The sequence below is a fragment of the Saccharomyces cerevisiae genome, chromosome IV (genome assembly GCF_000146045.2).
Source record: "Saccharomyces cerevisiae S288C chromosome IV, complete sequence".
NCBI classification, from domain to species: Eukaryota; Fungi; Ascomycota; class Saccharomycetes; order Saccharomycetales; family Saccharomycetaceae; genus Saccharomyces; species Saccharomyces cerevisiae.
The window spans coordinates 117,188-133,035 of NC_001136.10; the positions used below are offsets into that span (position 1 = coordinate 117,188).

Consider the following 15,848-nt stretch of genomic DNA (forward strand, 5'->3'; position numbering starts at 1 on the left):
ACCGTGTTCTCAAAAGATACTTTTAAAACCTAAAACACACGAAATCATATTATGATAATTCAGAATGATAGTGTGGTACTGTGTCAATTGACTGTTCAAGACTGAAGAGGATCTTTGATTTGTTGTTACTCAACAAATAATCTTCACGAAAACTTTCTCAATCTGGGGACTGTATTAATCTCAGACCCATACATATCTACACCCATAACTTTTTACATTTAATTTTTTATCACATAATAGGTAGCTTAAATTGTAAAGTCGCAAAAAAAAATGGCAGCGCAGCCTCTCCGGGTGAACCCCACGACAACTTACCTGGCACTCCATGCACTAACGGGCGGGTTTGGGCAGGATTCCAGCATCAATTTTGCAAAATTCACACCTGAGTAATTCATATATGTAATATAATGTTAAGCATACGCTGTCGATTAGCACTATTATTGACCGTAGAATAGGTACAGTGAGACAGTATATTCGAAATGGTATGTTTGAGATGAACAAAATAATAAAGACTGACAACTGCAGAACAGAGAGGATCATAGCAACCTAGTGCAAGAAAGAGCCTCGAAGCGTTAAACTTTTGGAACGTAATTCATCCGTTGGCTATGTCTATTCAATACAGTTAGAATACGAAAGCTGTAATCAAGTATATCGGATTATTCGCAAGCAAAGAATCAAGGAAAAGAAAGTGAAAATAGCATACATCTTTAAATTCAGAGGTTTTGCTGAATTTTAATAGGGAAGTTTACGTTATGATTGTTGGCCGTAGATCGCCTAGCGTTTGACCAAATTTAATTCTCCTAATTTTTTTATTGTAAAAAAGCCTTCCAACGAAATAAATTAGTTATTGGTTTTTTTTCTCTGTTACGAGGGATATATGATGCCTGTGCTTGTTAGTTCATTATAAGTGCTAATAAAATACTAACGTTAATAAAAATTTGGAATATTATTTCATTTTTTATCCTATTAATAGGCCGGTGTTAAAGCTTACGAACTAAGAACCAAATCCAAGGAACAATTGGCTTCTCAATTGGTTGACTTGAAAAAGGAGTTGGCTGAATTGAAGGTCCAAAAGTTGTCCAGACCATCTTTGCCAAAGATCAAGACCGTCAGAAAGAGTATCGCCTGTGTCTTGACCGTCATCAACGAACAACAAAGAGAAGCTGTTAGACAATTATACAAGGGTAAGAAGTACCAACCAAAGGACTTGAGAGCCAAGAAGACCAGAGCTTTGAGAAGAGCTTTGACCAAATTCGAAGCTTCCCAAGTTACCGAAAAGCAAAGAAAGAAGCAAATCGCTTTCCCACAAAGAAAGTACGCTATTAAGGCTTAATTGGAAGTTCAATTATATACTATCATTATCTATAGTTCCAACTTTTCTACGTTTTTCTAGCACCTTTTAAATAATTGTTAAATTAAAACATTTTCATCGAAAATCTTCAAAATATAAGACACATTGAGCGATGAAATAAGCCTTATTTGATTAGGGTCAATTTTGCAATTTATTCTATCACTTATTCATTCACTCGCTTGCTTTATGTTTTGCTTCTTCCTTTTTTTGTTTTTTGAAACAAAGAATCTTTTGCCTTAACTCTTCATTAGGTGTTACATCCTCTAGTTTTAAAGGCATTCTATTAAACGGGTCAGTAGAGTCACTAAGCAGATGTGCTTTGATCGTGCTTCTATCAATATTCATCTTGGATGCTGGTAAAATGACAGGATCCTTCATAATTGTGTACATCAAAGGATCTAAGAACTCGTCAGGAACATCACCATACTCAAGATCTTCCTCTTCATCAGCCTTTCTTTGCTCTTCGGCTTTATTGGCAAAGTTCAATAGTTTTTCGATGAACTCTGGAGATGCTAAACCAGTTTTTCTACCAAGAATATCAACTGCGCGAACAAAGAGATTTCTATTAAATGATCTTTCATCTTTAGCGACAGCACTGATGAACTCTGATTGCTCGGAAAGATTGATATAAACAGTTGTTAAGGCTTTCAACAAATCTTTTGGGTTGAATGAATAACTTTGTGGGTCTTTCACTTTTAGTTCCCCGCATTTGGGACCGACAAGTGACTCTAAGTTATAGTTTAGCATACTTGCCAGTCTATATACGATTTCTGGTGTGACAAATGCAGCCGGTATATCCTTCGAATAGATTTCGAACAGTTTCATCGATTTATCGGCCAATCCACACGAGGACTTAGCTTGCCTGGAAGCAGACGCCAATCTTGTTTGTAGTTCTTTGTCCTCTTCCTCTCTTGTTGGTGGCGCGCCCCTTGCACGATTATCCAGCTCATTTTGGATATTATGCACCTCAGCCAAATTACTTAGGCCTTCATCCAACAGGAAAGTCAAGTCATTCAACATACGAGCAACGAACCTCACAAAAAAGTCAGCATTGTTTTGAGACTGCCAGATCAATTGGTTTTTATAAGATGGTATCTTGTAATAAAGCTCCTCCAAAATTATTGATATGCTATATCTGCTGTTGAATTTATCGTAAAATTGTGAAGAAGAGCCTGTTTTTTCAACAATAACATAAAAGTCTAGTAGAGCATATAACAGATTCTTGTTAACTAATTCGTCGTGTTCGAATATATCCATCATGAATCCGGGGGAATTGTCTGTTAGAGGCATAGCACCAACGCTTAATAACTGCACTAATTTACCTTTTAAATGTGGGTTGGAAACCAATTCAGGACAACGGAGGACCATTGTTGTAAACTCAACAAACGATCCCAGACGTGGATTTCTGAAGATTGGAGAGGTCTGGTACTTCGAAATGTATAGAGAATAGTTAACTGGACCTTCTACAACAAATTCTGGATAGTATTTAAAAGGCACTGGAGCATGCGCTCTCAAAAAATCAGCGTTGTCCACGTTTTCAACACCTATTTGGTCCGGAATTAATGGCAATTTAATTTGTTTAAACGGAAATTCGTGTTCAGGATCCACAACACGAATCAAGAACGTAGATGCACCACAAATAAAGTCGAAAACCTCTAGTTGAAGAGATCTATGAGCGAAGAACCCTTGAAGAGCAAATCGCAAAGATTCTGTTGTTTTCAACGCCTTCTCCATCTTGGATAATTGTGCTGTAATGAATCTGGCAAAGACATCGTGGTTCGCAGCTATTTTCTTTACTTTTTCAATTTCTTCCTTTAACGCTTTGATTTCAGATCCCATCTTCTCTTCAAATGATAATGTACCTCCCAGACCATAATGCAAATAGGTTAATGTCAAGAAAAAGCAATCAGAGATGAAGTTTGGCTTAGAATCTGCTGTTTTTCTGTTCTTGTCATAAAATGCATCTGCCTCTTTAAAATCAGAATTTAATCGTGTTTCCCCTGATAAATCAATAAATAAACTTGGGTTGTTGAAGTAATTTGCGTCGATCTTGTCGATTTTCTTATATGAAATATCTAGAAATGGTTGAGAAAATCTAACCAATAACAAAGTGATATTGGACATAAATCCGTTAGAGGATAGTTCTTTGAATGGTGGATGATCGGCTCTACGTAAATGGTTTTTATTAGCGATATGGGCAAAATAACTAATCATATCAGTCCTTGAGTTTAAGGAGCCACGAACAAGCTTATCGACAATAAAAAAGAGTCTATCTATGACAACTTTATGCTCAGCTTGTAGAGATTCATGGATCATGGCTGTCTGTTGTTTGGAACGCAAAAGGTTATCGCCGTAGTTCCGGATTGCCACAGCAGCTTCTATGGGAGAAAGAGATAAAATAGGCCCCAATATCGTTTTCCTTTCAAAATCCTGTGGTTTACAGCTATAGTCTGCAAAAAAACCATCTATTTTAGTGAATATTTCTGCAATAGGTTTAAATGTAACAAATAACTCAAAAATGGTAAGAACGTTATTGTAAATTACAGATTCGTTCAAATCAAAATGGCTGACATGTTTATTACAGTATTCTAATAATGTCGGGAAAACAGCGTTAAGTAAATCCAAAGCGGTACCTTCTAATATGGCTCTTTGAATGATTTGGGAAAGGAAATCAGTATATGAGTTAACGTTAGAAACAATTCCAGTGATATAATTGATGAAAGCACCATTCATGCAAAAGTTTTCTATTTGTAAGGCAACGACACCATAGCCAATGACAAGACGATCAATCTCTTGGAAAGTGGAATGTAATGACTCAGCATTTGGCTTGTTTTTGGTGATTCTTTTTTGTTGCTGATTACGGCGAAAGCAATCGTTCAAATATTCAAACGGTTTATCCAACTTCTCATTCTCGGTGAGTTGATATAATAGTAGCGTATCAATAAAATCAACTCCAAGAGTTGAGCCTTGAGGCACTTCCTCGGACTTCAATAGAGAGTAGCCACGGGTATCGGAAGGATCGGTGGTGATTTGTAAAATATCTTCTATGGCGGTCATGATCTATGGAATGAGGGTTCTACTTTCAAAGTTAACTTTTCCCCTTAAACAACTTGTGGTCAACTTTACCTTTCTATTGGCTGACACAATTCTCAAAGATATAATTAACGTTTACTGTGGCAACAGCAAGTGGTTGAGTCTAAAAATGTGAATAAAATGGCAATTACTTAATGATTAACAATGATTGCGGCGTACACCTCTATTATTTTGTTGCCAATGGTTAGAATCTACCTTTGATCTTCAATTCACCTTTTGTAATAAAGACAGACTATCGCCTCTGACGAATACTGACAAAATAGCGTCCTCGACGAAAGGATGAATCGTTAAGCGCAAAATAATATTGATATAATAAGAATATCGATTAAGAAGCGTTGGCTAGTGTCATATGCGGGTTAGCCTATCTGTTTCTTCTTTCTTTCACATACAACTCGACAAGTTTTGGCGTAGGCAATTGAGCCATATTGTACCAGCAAGCCGTGGTGACAGTATGTTGAAACGTGCATCTTATAATGGGCGCACGATTTATTTTATTTTAATTAATTTTTTAGTTATTTCGTATCGTACTAACAACTAAGATATTCAAGTCTCTTCAAGTATATAAGGAGTTAGGGCAGAAGTAGGTGATGACAGCACTAGATTCTCGAAACTGGGGATTGACACCCGCTATGGAAACGGGCTTGTTCCAGAAACCACAGGACCGTATCTTTATAATAGAGCTGGAAAATTCCATAGTGTCATTCATAAACTCAAACACAGAATCATTTCAGCTAAGACCGATGAATTCATATTATAGGCTTCTATCGCACCAAATAGCTGAGTACCACAACTTGAACCATGTTTTGGCAAGAACTCAAGATAGTTGTGTGATTCTTTTCAAAGGTGAGAATTTCCAAAAGATTGAAGGAAAGCCACTCTTACAAGAGTTGCAGCTGAACAAAAAACCGGAAGAGTGTGCTTCCTCAAGTGAGAGTATTGAAAAATCGAACAATAACAGAATATTTCGAATCTTAAAGCGGAAAGAGGTAGGTAACGAGTGCGATTATAAAATCGATGGCAATACACGTACACCAAATAGCAATTTGACAGCCAATTCAAATAAGGACCAAAAAATCGAAATCGATGATAAATCTAGTACTGATTTGGAACAAGAAAGAATTGAGAAGGAAAGACTTTATGAACAACGTAAACAAGAAATTTTTGATAAGCTCAACAAGAGTGAAGACGATGTAAAGTCAACCAACAGTAGCGGTAGTAGTGATAGTGACAATGAATGGAGTGATTGGTTGAACGGAGATGACTCTAACACACAAACTAGTAACGGTTCAGTTAGCTCTTCATCACCATTCAATTCATCTGTGACGACGATACAAGTAAACAAACCTCAACAACAATTTTATGATAGTCGAAGAGGAAGAGGAGGAAGAAGAAGAGGAACAAACAATTACAAAGATGCCTATAGAGGCCAAAGTCGTCGGAATAAAGAAAACGGCGGTTACCAATCGGGATATTCTTCGCCATATCTTGTGTATCCTCCTCCCCAAATGGGTGGCAATAGTCTGCCAACCTACCCTCTAATGTATAACCCCGCTGGTCCTGCCCCCGGTCCTGCACCTTCACCCATGGTAATGGGCAATAACACAGTCTTCATGAACCCTTACATGTACAATATGAATCCCCAAGGGTCCTGTTCGTTTGGCACCCCAATCCCTATGTATCCCCCATACCAATATCAATATCAATACCAATATAACACTCAGTATCACAGCGGGCCATATAGCAATACACCAAGCTATAATTCTAACAATTACACAAGATCCTCAGCAAATAAGTACCACCATTTTCAAGGAAAAAATTCATATTCTGGTGCGATTCCGAAACGTAGTGATGACAGTAACAGTAATAAGAATGAGGGAATTCGTAGGGCTAGTGTTGAGGGTTCGCCGTCATCTAGGGATACTGATTCGGTAGAGATGAAATTTGATAAATTAAACATTTAGCGTGAGGAGTGAACTATACATAGCGAAAAAATTACGTAACGGTTTATAGAAATTCTAGTATGAGAACAGTAATATATGAGAAAAAGTTGTTTTCACTTTGTGTTCGAAAAAATAAGTATTTGAAAACGAAAAAATAGTTTGTATGTTTGTATATAAGTTGTTATTATCAAAAATTAGAGGGAAAAAGTAACTAAATATATATTAAAAAAAAAAAAAAAATAAATGTATGTTGGAATGAAATAGCGTAGTAAGGATAAAGGTGTAATAGATATATATTATAAGAAATAATCCGGTGTCTTCCTGGTGACGGTTGGTTCACCGGGTCTCACAGATGGATCGTATTGTAAGAATTGCCTATTATGGTTTTCATCCACCTCCATAATAGCGGCCTGGTTACCACATCTATAACAATAATTTGGAGCACTGAAAATGGTGACAACATTTTGCTGGTGAGACCAAGAATATCCTTCCATTACCAATTGGTGAGCTCTTGCTATTAGTGATAGGTCATTAGTGTGATTGAATTGCTCACTGATGTCTTGACCAAAAGTGAAGCCTGCACCTCTCGGACTGATTCCCCATCCGCCTCTATCATCAGGATCGGACCATAGAAGGTCACACATTGGACCTTCGTGAGGCACTTCCTGTATTCTATTTAAATCTCTAACTTGATCTATTGTCTCTATCATGGGTGAGAGACCTCCATGCAAACAGAAGATTTTATTATCCACCAAGGCAGTAACGGGGAAATAATCGAATAGATCGGTAAACATTTTCCACACGTTCGCACTGCCGTACTTTCTCAAACATTCGTCATAAAACCCATATACTTGGGTAATCTGCCTAGACTCGTGATTGCCCCTAAGTATAGTAATTCTATGTGGATATCTGACTTTCATGGCAACTAGGTAAGATACGGTCTCAACAGAATAATATCCTCTATCCACGTAATCACCCATGAAAAGGTAATTGGTGTCAGGACAAGGACCACCAATCTTGAAAAGTTCTAACAAGTCATGGAATTGACCGTGTACGTCACCACAAATGGTAACAGGCACGTTAATTGGTTTAACATTCTCCTCGAACTGCAACACGTCCACCGCCATTTTACATAGTCGTGCTACATCGTCTTCTGATAGTGGCTCGCATTTACTCAAATGCTCAATCCATTGGTCAAGCTGATTTATATTTGTATTGGTCAGTTTTAGTGGTTTGGAGGATTTATGATCTGCTATACCCGAGGACCCCGGTTTAAAATTAAAATCTTCCAACTCTTCATCTGTGTCTTCGTCATTAGAACGCGCCTTCGTATTATTTTTGCCGTCATCACTATTCATGTCTTCGTCGAGAGTCGGTGATAATTGATCTTCATCTGAACCATGCATAGGGTCATCAATTTCCATATCCATTTTTTTCGAATGAAAGCCAGTTATACAGAAGTGCCAATAATATAAAATTCAAAAAAAGACGTAACAGGAACAATAACCGGAAAGGAAAGAGAGCAGGTAGGACAAGAAGTAAACGGGTTTGCGTGTTCTTGTTCGAACACTGTTTTGCAGCGGGCTGGTACCTTAAGAAGTTTGCTCTAGTTACAGCCCTTCAATTGGTTTTATAAAATGGGGATGTCCCTTTGAAACTTTCCACGACTCTTTTCCACAATTCAGCGGAAAAGAAAATAATAACCTCTTCTAGATTACCCGGTCATGTCAGGGTAATACACGATTGTATTTCAAAGTGCACAACGACTATTGTTGTCGTATAAGCTTTTGGATTAATCTTAGCATTAATTGATACATAATTCCGCAAGAAGAAGTTTTAGGAGAATAGAGTTTCGCTTCTTTTATTAATATTCTGTCCTGTGTCACAAAATATTGTAATAATTTGGTGCGGTGTATGGGTTCAAGTTCCCAAAAAAACAACTAATTTGCGACACTTCGTAGTTCTGTGCTTTTATATGGAATATACTTGTGGACTCTATTCCTGGATGTAGATTTGCTTACAGATAGCCAAGAAATATTAGAAAAATATGCAGTGTAACACAAGTATAGAAGATGGTTTAGATGGGGGCGACATAACTTTCCCATCCTACAGCCCTGAAGCGGAGGCTCAAAACAGATTCTTACCAAGAAGTGAGTTCCCCTCTGTGAGGCAACTCGTGATTTCGAAACAAAAAAGCAGAAGAAGAAGAGAAGAAAATGTATTTGTGGGAAAAATGGAGGACGTACTTGTAAAATGGAGGCCACCTGCATCTTCACATCGTGGCGCAATTGAAGCTATTAATGGCACGCATCCATATCAGCTTAGCACAGCACAATTCAACTCGAGAAGATCGGATCCATTTGGTTCAACAAAGAGAGATGAATCCGTGCGTTCCATTGTAGAATCGTTTACCGATTGGTGGAAACGCAATTCCAAAATGTTTTTTCGTGACGAGGAAGAAGGTGTACGAACCGAACACAGTGCGAGTCAAGATGACCAAGAGTTGCAGCTTTTCGAAGAAGATCTCTTCTCATTTCACCTAAGCCCAAATGATATGTCAACCAGGAACAGCGAACATCAAGTGCAAACACCGGTGCTTTTCCCGTACGAAGCTCCTACTCGAACAAAACAAAACCCAGCAGAAAGAAAAGTCATTGAAATTGGGGACGGCGAAGAACTCTCTATCTATCGAGATGTTTATTCCAATCCTATTCCTGTCAGCTACCTAGATACCTTAAACTTGAACCACTCCATGTCTGTACGGCAAACACAACAGCAACAACAACAGCGGCAACAGCAGCAGTATGTAGACTCTTCATCGGCATTTCAATGCTGTACAGACTCCAATTGGGCGAGAATATTTTTTTGCCACCACGATTAGACTCCACTTTGCTTCTATAGTCCTATCTATTGTTCTTTTTATTCCTAGCATAACCTTATTGTATTGTTCTTTTTCTTTTTCCTTTTTCTTTTTTTTTTTTTTTTTTTTTTTTTTTTCACATCTTTTTCCACGGCCGCTCAAAGGGGTCTCACACTGGATTAAAAGCTGAAAACAAGAAATGGCTCTTTCGATAAGGTTGCAACATTTTGATTACTACGTTGATTAGAATAAAAAGTACCAAACACATTTCTCAAAGCATATAGATATCTAAGATTATAACGCAGGAGTCGTTCTTTCATTCTTAGAGTTAAAAAGCAAATAGAGAAGAAAAGAAACAATGGCTGGTGCAATTGAAAACGCTCGTAAGGAAATAAAAAGAATCTCATTAGAAGACCATGCTGAATCTGAATATGGTGCCATCTATTCTGTCTCTGGTCCGGTCGTCATTGCTGAAAATATGATTGGTTGTGCCATGTACGAATTGGTCAAGGTCGGTCACGATAACCTGGTGGGTGAAGTCATTAGAATTGACGGTGACAAGGCCACCATCCAAGTTTACGAAGAAACTGCAGGCCTTACGGTCGGTGACCCTGTTTTGAGAACAGGTAAGCCTCTGTCGGTAGAATTGGGTCCTGGTCTGATGGAAACCATTTACGATGGTATTCAAAGACCTTTGAAAGCCATTAAGGAAGAATCGCAATCGATTTATATCCCAAGAGGTATTGACACTCCAGCTTTGGATAGGACTATCAAGTGGCAATTTACTCCGGGAAAGTTTCAAGTCGGCGATCATATTTCCGGTGGTGATATTTACGGTTCCGTTTTTGAGAATTCGCTAATTTCAAGCCATAAGATTCTTTTGCCACCAAGATCAAGAGGTACAATCACTTGGATTGCTCCAGCTGGTGAGTACACTTTGGATGAGAAGATTTTGGAAGTTGAATTTGATGGCAAGAAGTCTGATTTCACTCTTTACCATACTTGGCCTGTTCGTGTTCCAAGACCAGTTACTGAAAAGTTATCTGCTGACTATCCTTTGTTAACAGGTCAAAGAGTTTTGGATGCTTTGTTTCCTTGTGTTCAAGGTGGTACGACATGTATTCCAGGTGCTTTTGGTTGTGGTAAGACCGTTATCTCTCAATCTTTGTCCAAGTACTCCAATTCTGACGCCATTATCTATGTCGGGTGCTTTGCCAAGGGTACCAATGTTTTAATGGCGGATGGGTCTATTGAATGTATTGAAAACATTGAGGTTGGTAATAAGGTCATGGGTAAAGATGGCAGACCTCGTGAGGTAATTAAATTGCCCAGAGGAAGAGAAACTATGTACAGCGTCGTGCAGAAAAGTCAGCACAGAGCCCACAAAAGTGACTCAAGTCGTGAAGTGCCAGAATTACTCAAGTTTACGTGTAATGCGACCCATGAGTTGGTTGTTAGAACACCTCGTAGTGTCCGCCGTTTGTCTCGTACCATTAAGGGTGTCGAATATTTTGAAGTTATTACTTTTGAGATGGGCCAAAAGAAAGCCCCCGACGGTAGAATTGTTGAGCTTGTCAAGGAAGTTTCAAAGAGCTACCCAATATCTGAGGGGCCTGAGAGAGCCAACGAATTAGTAGAATCCTATAGAAAGGCTTCAAATAAAGCTTATTTTGAGTGGACTATTGAGGCCAGAGATCTTTCTCTGTTGGGTTCCCATGTTCGTAAAGCTACCTACCAGACTTACGCTCCAATTCTTTATGAGAATGACCACTTTTTCGACTACATGCAAAAAAGTAAGTTTCATCTCACCATTGAAGGTCCAAAAGTACTTGCTTATTTACTTGGTTTATGGATTGGTGATGGATTGTCTGACAGGGCAACTTTTTCGGTTGATTCCAGAGATACTTCTTTGATGGAACGTGTTACTGAATATGCTGAAAAGTTGAATTTGTGCGCCGAGTATAAGGACAGAAAAGAACCACAAGTTGCCAAAACTGTTAATTTGTACTCTAAAGTTGTCAGAGGTAATGGTATTCGCAATAATCTTAATACTGAGAATCCATTATGGGACGCTATTGTTGGCTTAGGATTCTTGAAGGACGGTGTCAAAAATATTCCTTCTTTCTTGTCTACGGACAATATCGGTACTCGTGAAACATTTCTTGCTGGTCTAATTGATTCTGATGGCTATGTTACTGATGAGCATGGTATTAAAGCAACAATAAAGACAATTCATACTTCTGTCAGAGATGGTTTGGTTTCCCTTGCTCGTTCTTTAGGCTTAGTAGTCTCGGTTAACGCAGAACCTGCTAAGGTTGACATGAATGGCACCAAACATAAAATTAGTTATGCTATTTATATGTCTGGTGGAGATGTTTTGCTTAACGTTCTTTCGAAGTGTGCCGGCTCTAAAAAATTCAGGCCTGCTCCCGCCGCTGCTTTTGCACGTGAGTGCCGCGGATTTTATTTCGAGTTACAAGAATTGAAGGAAGACGATTATTATGGGATTACTTTATCTGATGATTCTGATCATCAGTTTTTGCTTGCCAACCAGGTTGTCGTCCATAATTGCGGAGAAAGAGGTAATGAAATGGCAGAAGTCTTGATGGAATTCCCAGAGTTATATACTGAAATGAGCGGTACTAAAGAACCAATTATGAAGCGTACTACTTTGGTCGCTAATACATCTAACATGCCGGTTGCAGCCAGAGAAGCTTCTATTTACACTGGTATCACTCTTGCAGAATACTTCAGAGATCAAGGTAAAAATGTTTCTATGATTGCAGACTCTTCTTCAAGATGGGCTGAAGCTTTGAGAGAAATTTCTGGTCGTTTGGGTGAGATGCCTGCTGATCAAGGTTTCCCAGCTTATTTGGGTGCTAAGTTGGCCTCCTTTTACGAAAGAGCCGGTAAAGCTGTTGCTTTAGGTTCCCCAGATCGTACTGGTTCCGTTTCCATCGTTGCTGCCGTTTCGCCAGCCGGTGGTGATTTCTCAGATCCTGTTACTACTGCTACATTGGGTATCACTCAAGTCTTTTGGGGTTTAGACAAGAAATTGGCTCAAAGAAAGCATTTCCCATCTATCAACACATCTGTTTCTTACTCCAAATACACTAATGTCTTGAACAAGTTTTATGATTCCAATTACCCTGAATTTCCTGTTTTAAGAGATCGTATGAAGGAAATTCTATCAAACGCTGAAGAATTAGAACAAGTTGTTCAATTAGTTGGTAAATCGGCCTTGTCTGATAGTGATAAGATTACTTTGGATGTTGCCACTTTAATCAAGGAAGATTTCTTGCAACAAAATGGTTACTCCACTTATGATGCTTTCTGTCCAATTTGGAAGACATTTGATATGATGAGAGCCTTCATCTCGTATCATGACGAAGCTCAAAAAGCTGTTGCTAATGGTGCCAACTGGTCAAAACTAGCTGACTCTACTGGTGACGTTAAGCATGCCGTTTCTTCATCTAAATTTTTTGAACCAAGCAGGGGTGAAAAGGAAGTCCATGGCGAATTCGAAAAATTGTTGAGCACTATGCAAGAAAGATTTGCTGAATCTACCGATTAAGATATATGTAGCATTTATCTTCTGGTATATTTGTTAGATGTCTTTTCTTCGTATTTCAAAAAATTTATATAGGCGTATGTTAATAAGATAAAAAATAATTAAAGGAAATTAACAGATGTACCTCAATGAAATGACACAGTAACATAATACAAGACTTGCCAAGCACAATTACAATGATAAATAACTTTTGTTTTCAAAAAAACGGACAATTGATTAAACTATGTGAGACATATATAAAGCACTATATAAATAGTAGGCAATGGTTTACACCCCACCGTGAGATTAGTATGCAATTTAGATCCATTATGAGGTAGAATAGAAACTAACATGTTAATTCATCAATGACATTACGATACTCTTGAAAGAATTTAAAACAAAATTAGAGTTATTTACTCATAATCCGCTTATTTGGATCTGGCTCTCACCTTCCGTCTCTTTCTCTTAAGTCTTCTAGTTCTCTTCTTTCTCCACTTGGCTCTCATTTCGATTGAATCGATGTGGTCTGGTTCTTTTAGTACAAAATGGAACGGATATAAGATAAATGAGAGTTGCTTAGAAGTCCAGTTTTATAGAAGACGAGGTCAGTTTCGTCTTGTTAAAATATCGTCCATCTGCCATGGGGAAAAGTGAAACTTTCGGGTAGGGTAATGAGGCCAGCCTTGCCTGGGAAAAAGTTAGGGGTCAGTTACTTTTAAGAGTTCATTGATCGAGAGCGCGTGGAAAAAATTCTAGAAAGAAAGCTATAAAATGTGCGGATGTTTGTATATGTCAAAGGTGTACGGGAGCGCATCAGAAAAGTACAGTCTAATTTTCGAACGCTCAGGAATACCTGTTATGTATATTTACATGAGATAGTGGACAATCTACATTAAATTTTGTTTTTCTCTTGAGATTTCGATTCTTGAAGGATGACTTTGTTCAAGTCGCTTTCTAGTTCATGAACCTCTAAGAAATCTAAGATCAACGGAAGGGTTTTCTTGTTAAGTAGTAATTCTGGTGCACCTTTTGATTCCTTTTGATTGCCCTGCGTACGGCTGCTGGTCCCACGTTTATATACTTCCGTATATCCCAACAGTTCCCTGAATTCTAAATTTTGTTTTGAACTTTCCAGTAGACTCTTCAAGTGCTTAGCACCAAGGTAAGCTTTGATATTAACATAAGCTCTATAAGATAGGTAGAACCCTGGAACATTTGGTATAAGCGGTATTAAAATTAGAGGAATTGTCAGCGGGAGACCTAAAAGGCAATATAAAGTCCATTTTTTGTGATAAATTAAGCCTTCTTGGTAGAGCTTTTTCATTTGTCTCAAGCACTCATCAGGGCTAGAAATTCCAGGGGGATAATACACGTGTAAGGGTTGAGTATCGACCTGTTCTGCCTTTACGGTATAATCTTTCAATGTGAGTCGAATCTCTTGGGTCTTATCTTTCTCTCCCTTAATTCTCTTCAATATATAGCTTTCACTTGGTATGGTTAACAGACTATTTTCTGACCAGGGTGTGCTATTTAACAGAGACTGCACCATGGACACTATTTTTTTATTATACGATTTAGGGGACTTTTTCAGTTTTCTCCAAAGCTTTGCTGATTTCTCAACGATCCACTTTTCTGCTTTTAATATTCTAGACTGACTATTAAAGAGATTATCGGTATGCTTATAGTAAATGAATGATTCTTTGTCCGTTATTGGTATCACAGTCACTTTAACAGGATCATGCAGATATTTTTGGAGTGAAGCCTTTTCAAGTTTTGTTGAATACGCCCTCATTCCGTAGAACAGTCGAGAAGTGGCAGTTATACTAGTTGGCGGTATAAATATTGAACGTATCATCTTTAATCTAAAATACACCGGATGAAGTTTTGGTATTGTGATAAAATGATTCTATCGATGAAGAGCAATGATATGGATACTGCTACGTTGAAAAGGAAAAATTTCATGGCTAACTAGTAACTGAAACTGTGCCAGATAGCACACCCTTTAGATACTATCTTGGCACAATGCCCGATGCTTACTCCCCGGCGGAGACAGCCGTCAAGTCCATCCATCCAAAAGTGGAGGAAAAACAAGAAAATAAAGCTATCGAACAAGGAGCGTTGAAGTAAGAAAAACAAACGAAGAACTGAATAAACACAGCCTGCTTCAAATTATGGAAGGAGCTGTTACACATGGTAATTTTCTTATTTTTTTTGATAGATGGTGGAAAGTGGTAGCGTGGAAGTTGCGGATTATCACGACGTTTTATGGGCTCTAAATCGGTATAAGCTCAACAAATGGTTGAGGGCCGAATAAACGAAAAATTATTAGACCATAATTGCTACCAGCTGAAAGATTATCTCATTATAATACGCTTGAAACCCTCTAAAATGTCATTCGTAGTTAAGTACACTTTTTTGATCTCTCCAAGGTTAGCCGCCCATATAAAAAACTCTAGGAACCAAATTTGGTATACTGCGTGCGCTTGAGATTCAGTTTTTGTGTAAATCGGTTGCTGCAAACTATTTATATTAATGTTACATCGATGCAAGATTTTAGCCATGTTCCTAGTTTCTTGTCTATGAGCGTTTACTCAACCGAGACTCTTGTTTGCTATTATCTCGATTCGACGAACAAACAGTTCCCTGGGTATTCGAACAAAGCACAGTTGGTGATTTTGTTTGAAACTACAGACGTGCTCTCTTTTACAAAATAAATTGTAGGAAGTGATCCGCACAGGCAGAGGGAATTACAGATCACGCTCCTCTCTTATGACTAATGCACTCAGCATTTTCTCTTCCTTATAAACTCCGTCCACAGTACCCGATCAGCTGGCTCATCGTTATTCTAAATTAACTGATGACTGATGTTACGTCTGCGTCAAATTCCGCCGGAATATTGCGTAGTTTTAGTAAGAAAAAAACAAATTCCGACGGGAACTCTCTGCAAGGAAGTTTAAGCGTGGGTTACTTTGCTAGGTTGAGAAAAAGAATTCTTTAGAGGATCACACGTAGTAAAAGAAAAAAAAGATCTCTTCGCGCCACTCCCGGTTTCTCTGT

At 38.2% G+C, this 15,848-nt stretch overlaps 8 protein-coding genes across 8 annotated transcripts, besides 1 other annotated feature; 4 read left to right on the plus strand and 4 right to left on the minus strand.

Moving 5' to 3' along the window:
• Positions 1-476: 476 nt before the first annotated feature.
• RPL35A (60S ribosomal protein uL29 RPL35A) lies at positions 477-1,330 on the plus strand (the record flags this gene model as incomplete). Its single annotated transcript, NM_001180196.2, has 2 exons — positions 477-479; positions 971-1,330. The coding sequence occupies 2 exons, from the start codon at positions 477-479 to the stop codon at positions 1,328-1,330; spliced, it is 363 nt and encodes a 120-aa protein (NP_010145.1).
• A 189-nt stretch (positions 1,331-1,519) lies between these two features.
• UFD2 (ubiquitin-ubiquitin ligase UFD2) lies at positions 1,520-4,405 on the minus strand (the record flags this gene model as incomplete). Its single annotated transcript, NM_001180250.2, has 1 exon — positions 1,520-4,405. One exon carries the CDS (start codon positions 4,403-4,405, stop codon positions 1,520-1,522), a length of 2,886 nt encoding a protein of 961 aa, NP_010091.2.
• Positions 4,406-5,028: 623 nt separating this feature from the next.
• Positions 5,029-6,402, plus strand: RBS1 (Rbs1p; the record flags this gene model as incomplete). The annotated part of the gene is made up of 1 exon (NM_001180249.1): positions 5,029-6,402. One exon carries the CDS (start codon positions 5,029-5,031, stop codon positions 6,400-6,402), a length of 1,374 nt encoding a protein of 457 aa, NP_010092.2.
• Positions 6,403-6,429: 27 nt separating this feature from the next.
• Positions 6,430-6,714: an origin of replication (ARS406; Autonomously Replicating Sequence).
• On the minus strand, positions 6,678-7,811 carry PPH22 (phosphoprotein phosphatase 2A catalytic subunit PPH22; the record flags this gene model as incomplete). Its single annotated transcript, NM_001180248.1, has 1 exon — positions 6,678-7,811. One exon carries the CDS (start codon positions 7,809-7,811, stop codon positions 6,678-6,680), a length of 1,134 nt encoding a protein of 377 aa, NP_010093.1.
• Positions 7,812-8,428: 617 nt separating this feature from the next.
• YDL186W (uncharacterized protein) lies at positions 8,429-9,262 on the plus strand (the record flags this gene model as incomplete). Its single annotated transcript, NM_001180246.1, has 1 exon — positions 8,429-9,262. The coding sequence occupies one exon, from the start codon at positions 8,429-8,431 to the stop codon at positions 9,260-9,262; it is 834 nt and encodes a 277-aa protein (NP_010095.1).
• Positions 9,263-9,599: 337 nt separating this feature from the next.
• Positions 9,600-12,815, plus strand: VMA1 (H(+)-transporting V1 sector ATPase subunit A; the record flags this gene model as incomplete). The annotated part of the gene is made up of 1 exon (NM_001180245.1): positions 9,600-12,815. The coding sequence occupies one exon, from the start codon at positions 9,600-9,602 to the stop codon at positions 12,813-12,815; it is 3,216 nt and encodes a 1,071-aa protein (NP_010096.1).
• A 404-nt stretch (positions 12,816-13,219) lies between these two features.
• On the minus strand, positions 13,220-13,297 carry RPL41A (60S ribosomal protein eL41 RPL41A; the record flags this gene model as incomplete). The annotated part of the gene is made up of 1 exon (NM_001180244.1): positions 13,220-13,297. One exon carries the CDS (start codon positions 13,295-13,297, stop codon positions 13,220-13,222), a length of 78 nt encoding a protein of 25 aa, NP_010097.1.
• Positions 13,298-13,683: 386 nt separating this feature from the next.
• Positions 13,684-14,646, minus strand: MRX19 (Mrx19p; the record flags this gene model as incomplete). The annotated part of the gene is made up of 1 exon (NM_001180243.1): positions 13,684-14,646. One exon carries the CDS (start codon positions 14,644-14,646, stop codon positions 13,684-13,686), a length of 963 nt encoding a protein of 320 aa, NP_010098.1.
• Positions 14,647-15,848: the final 1,202 nt, after the last annotated feature.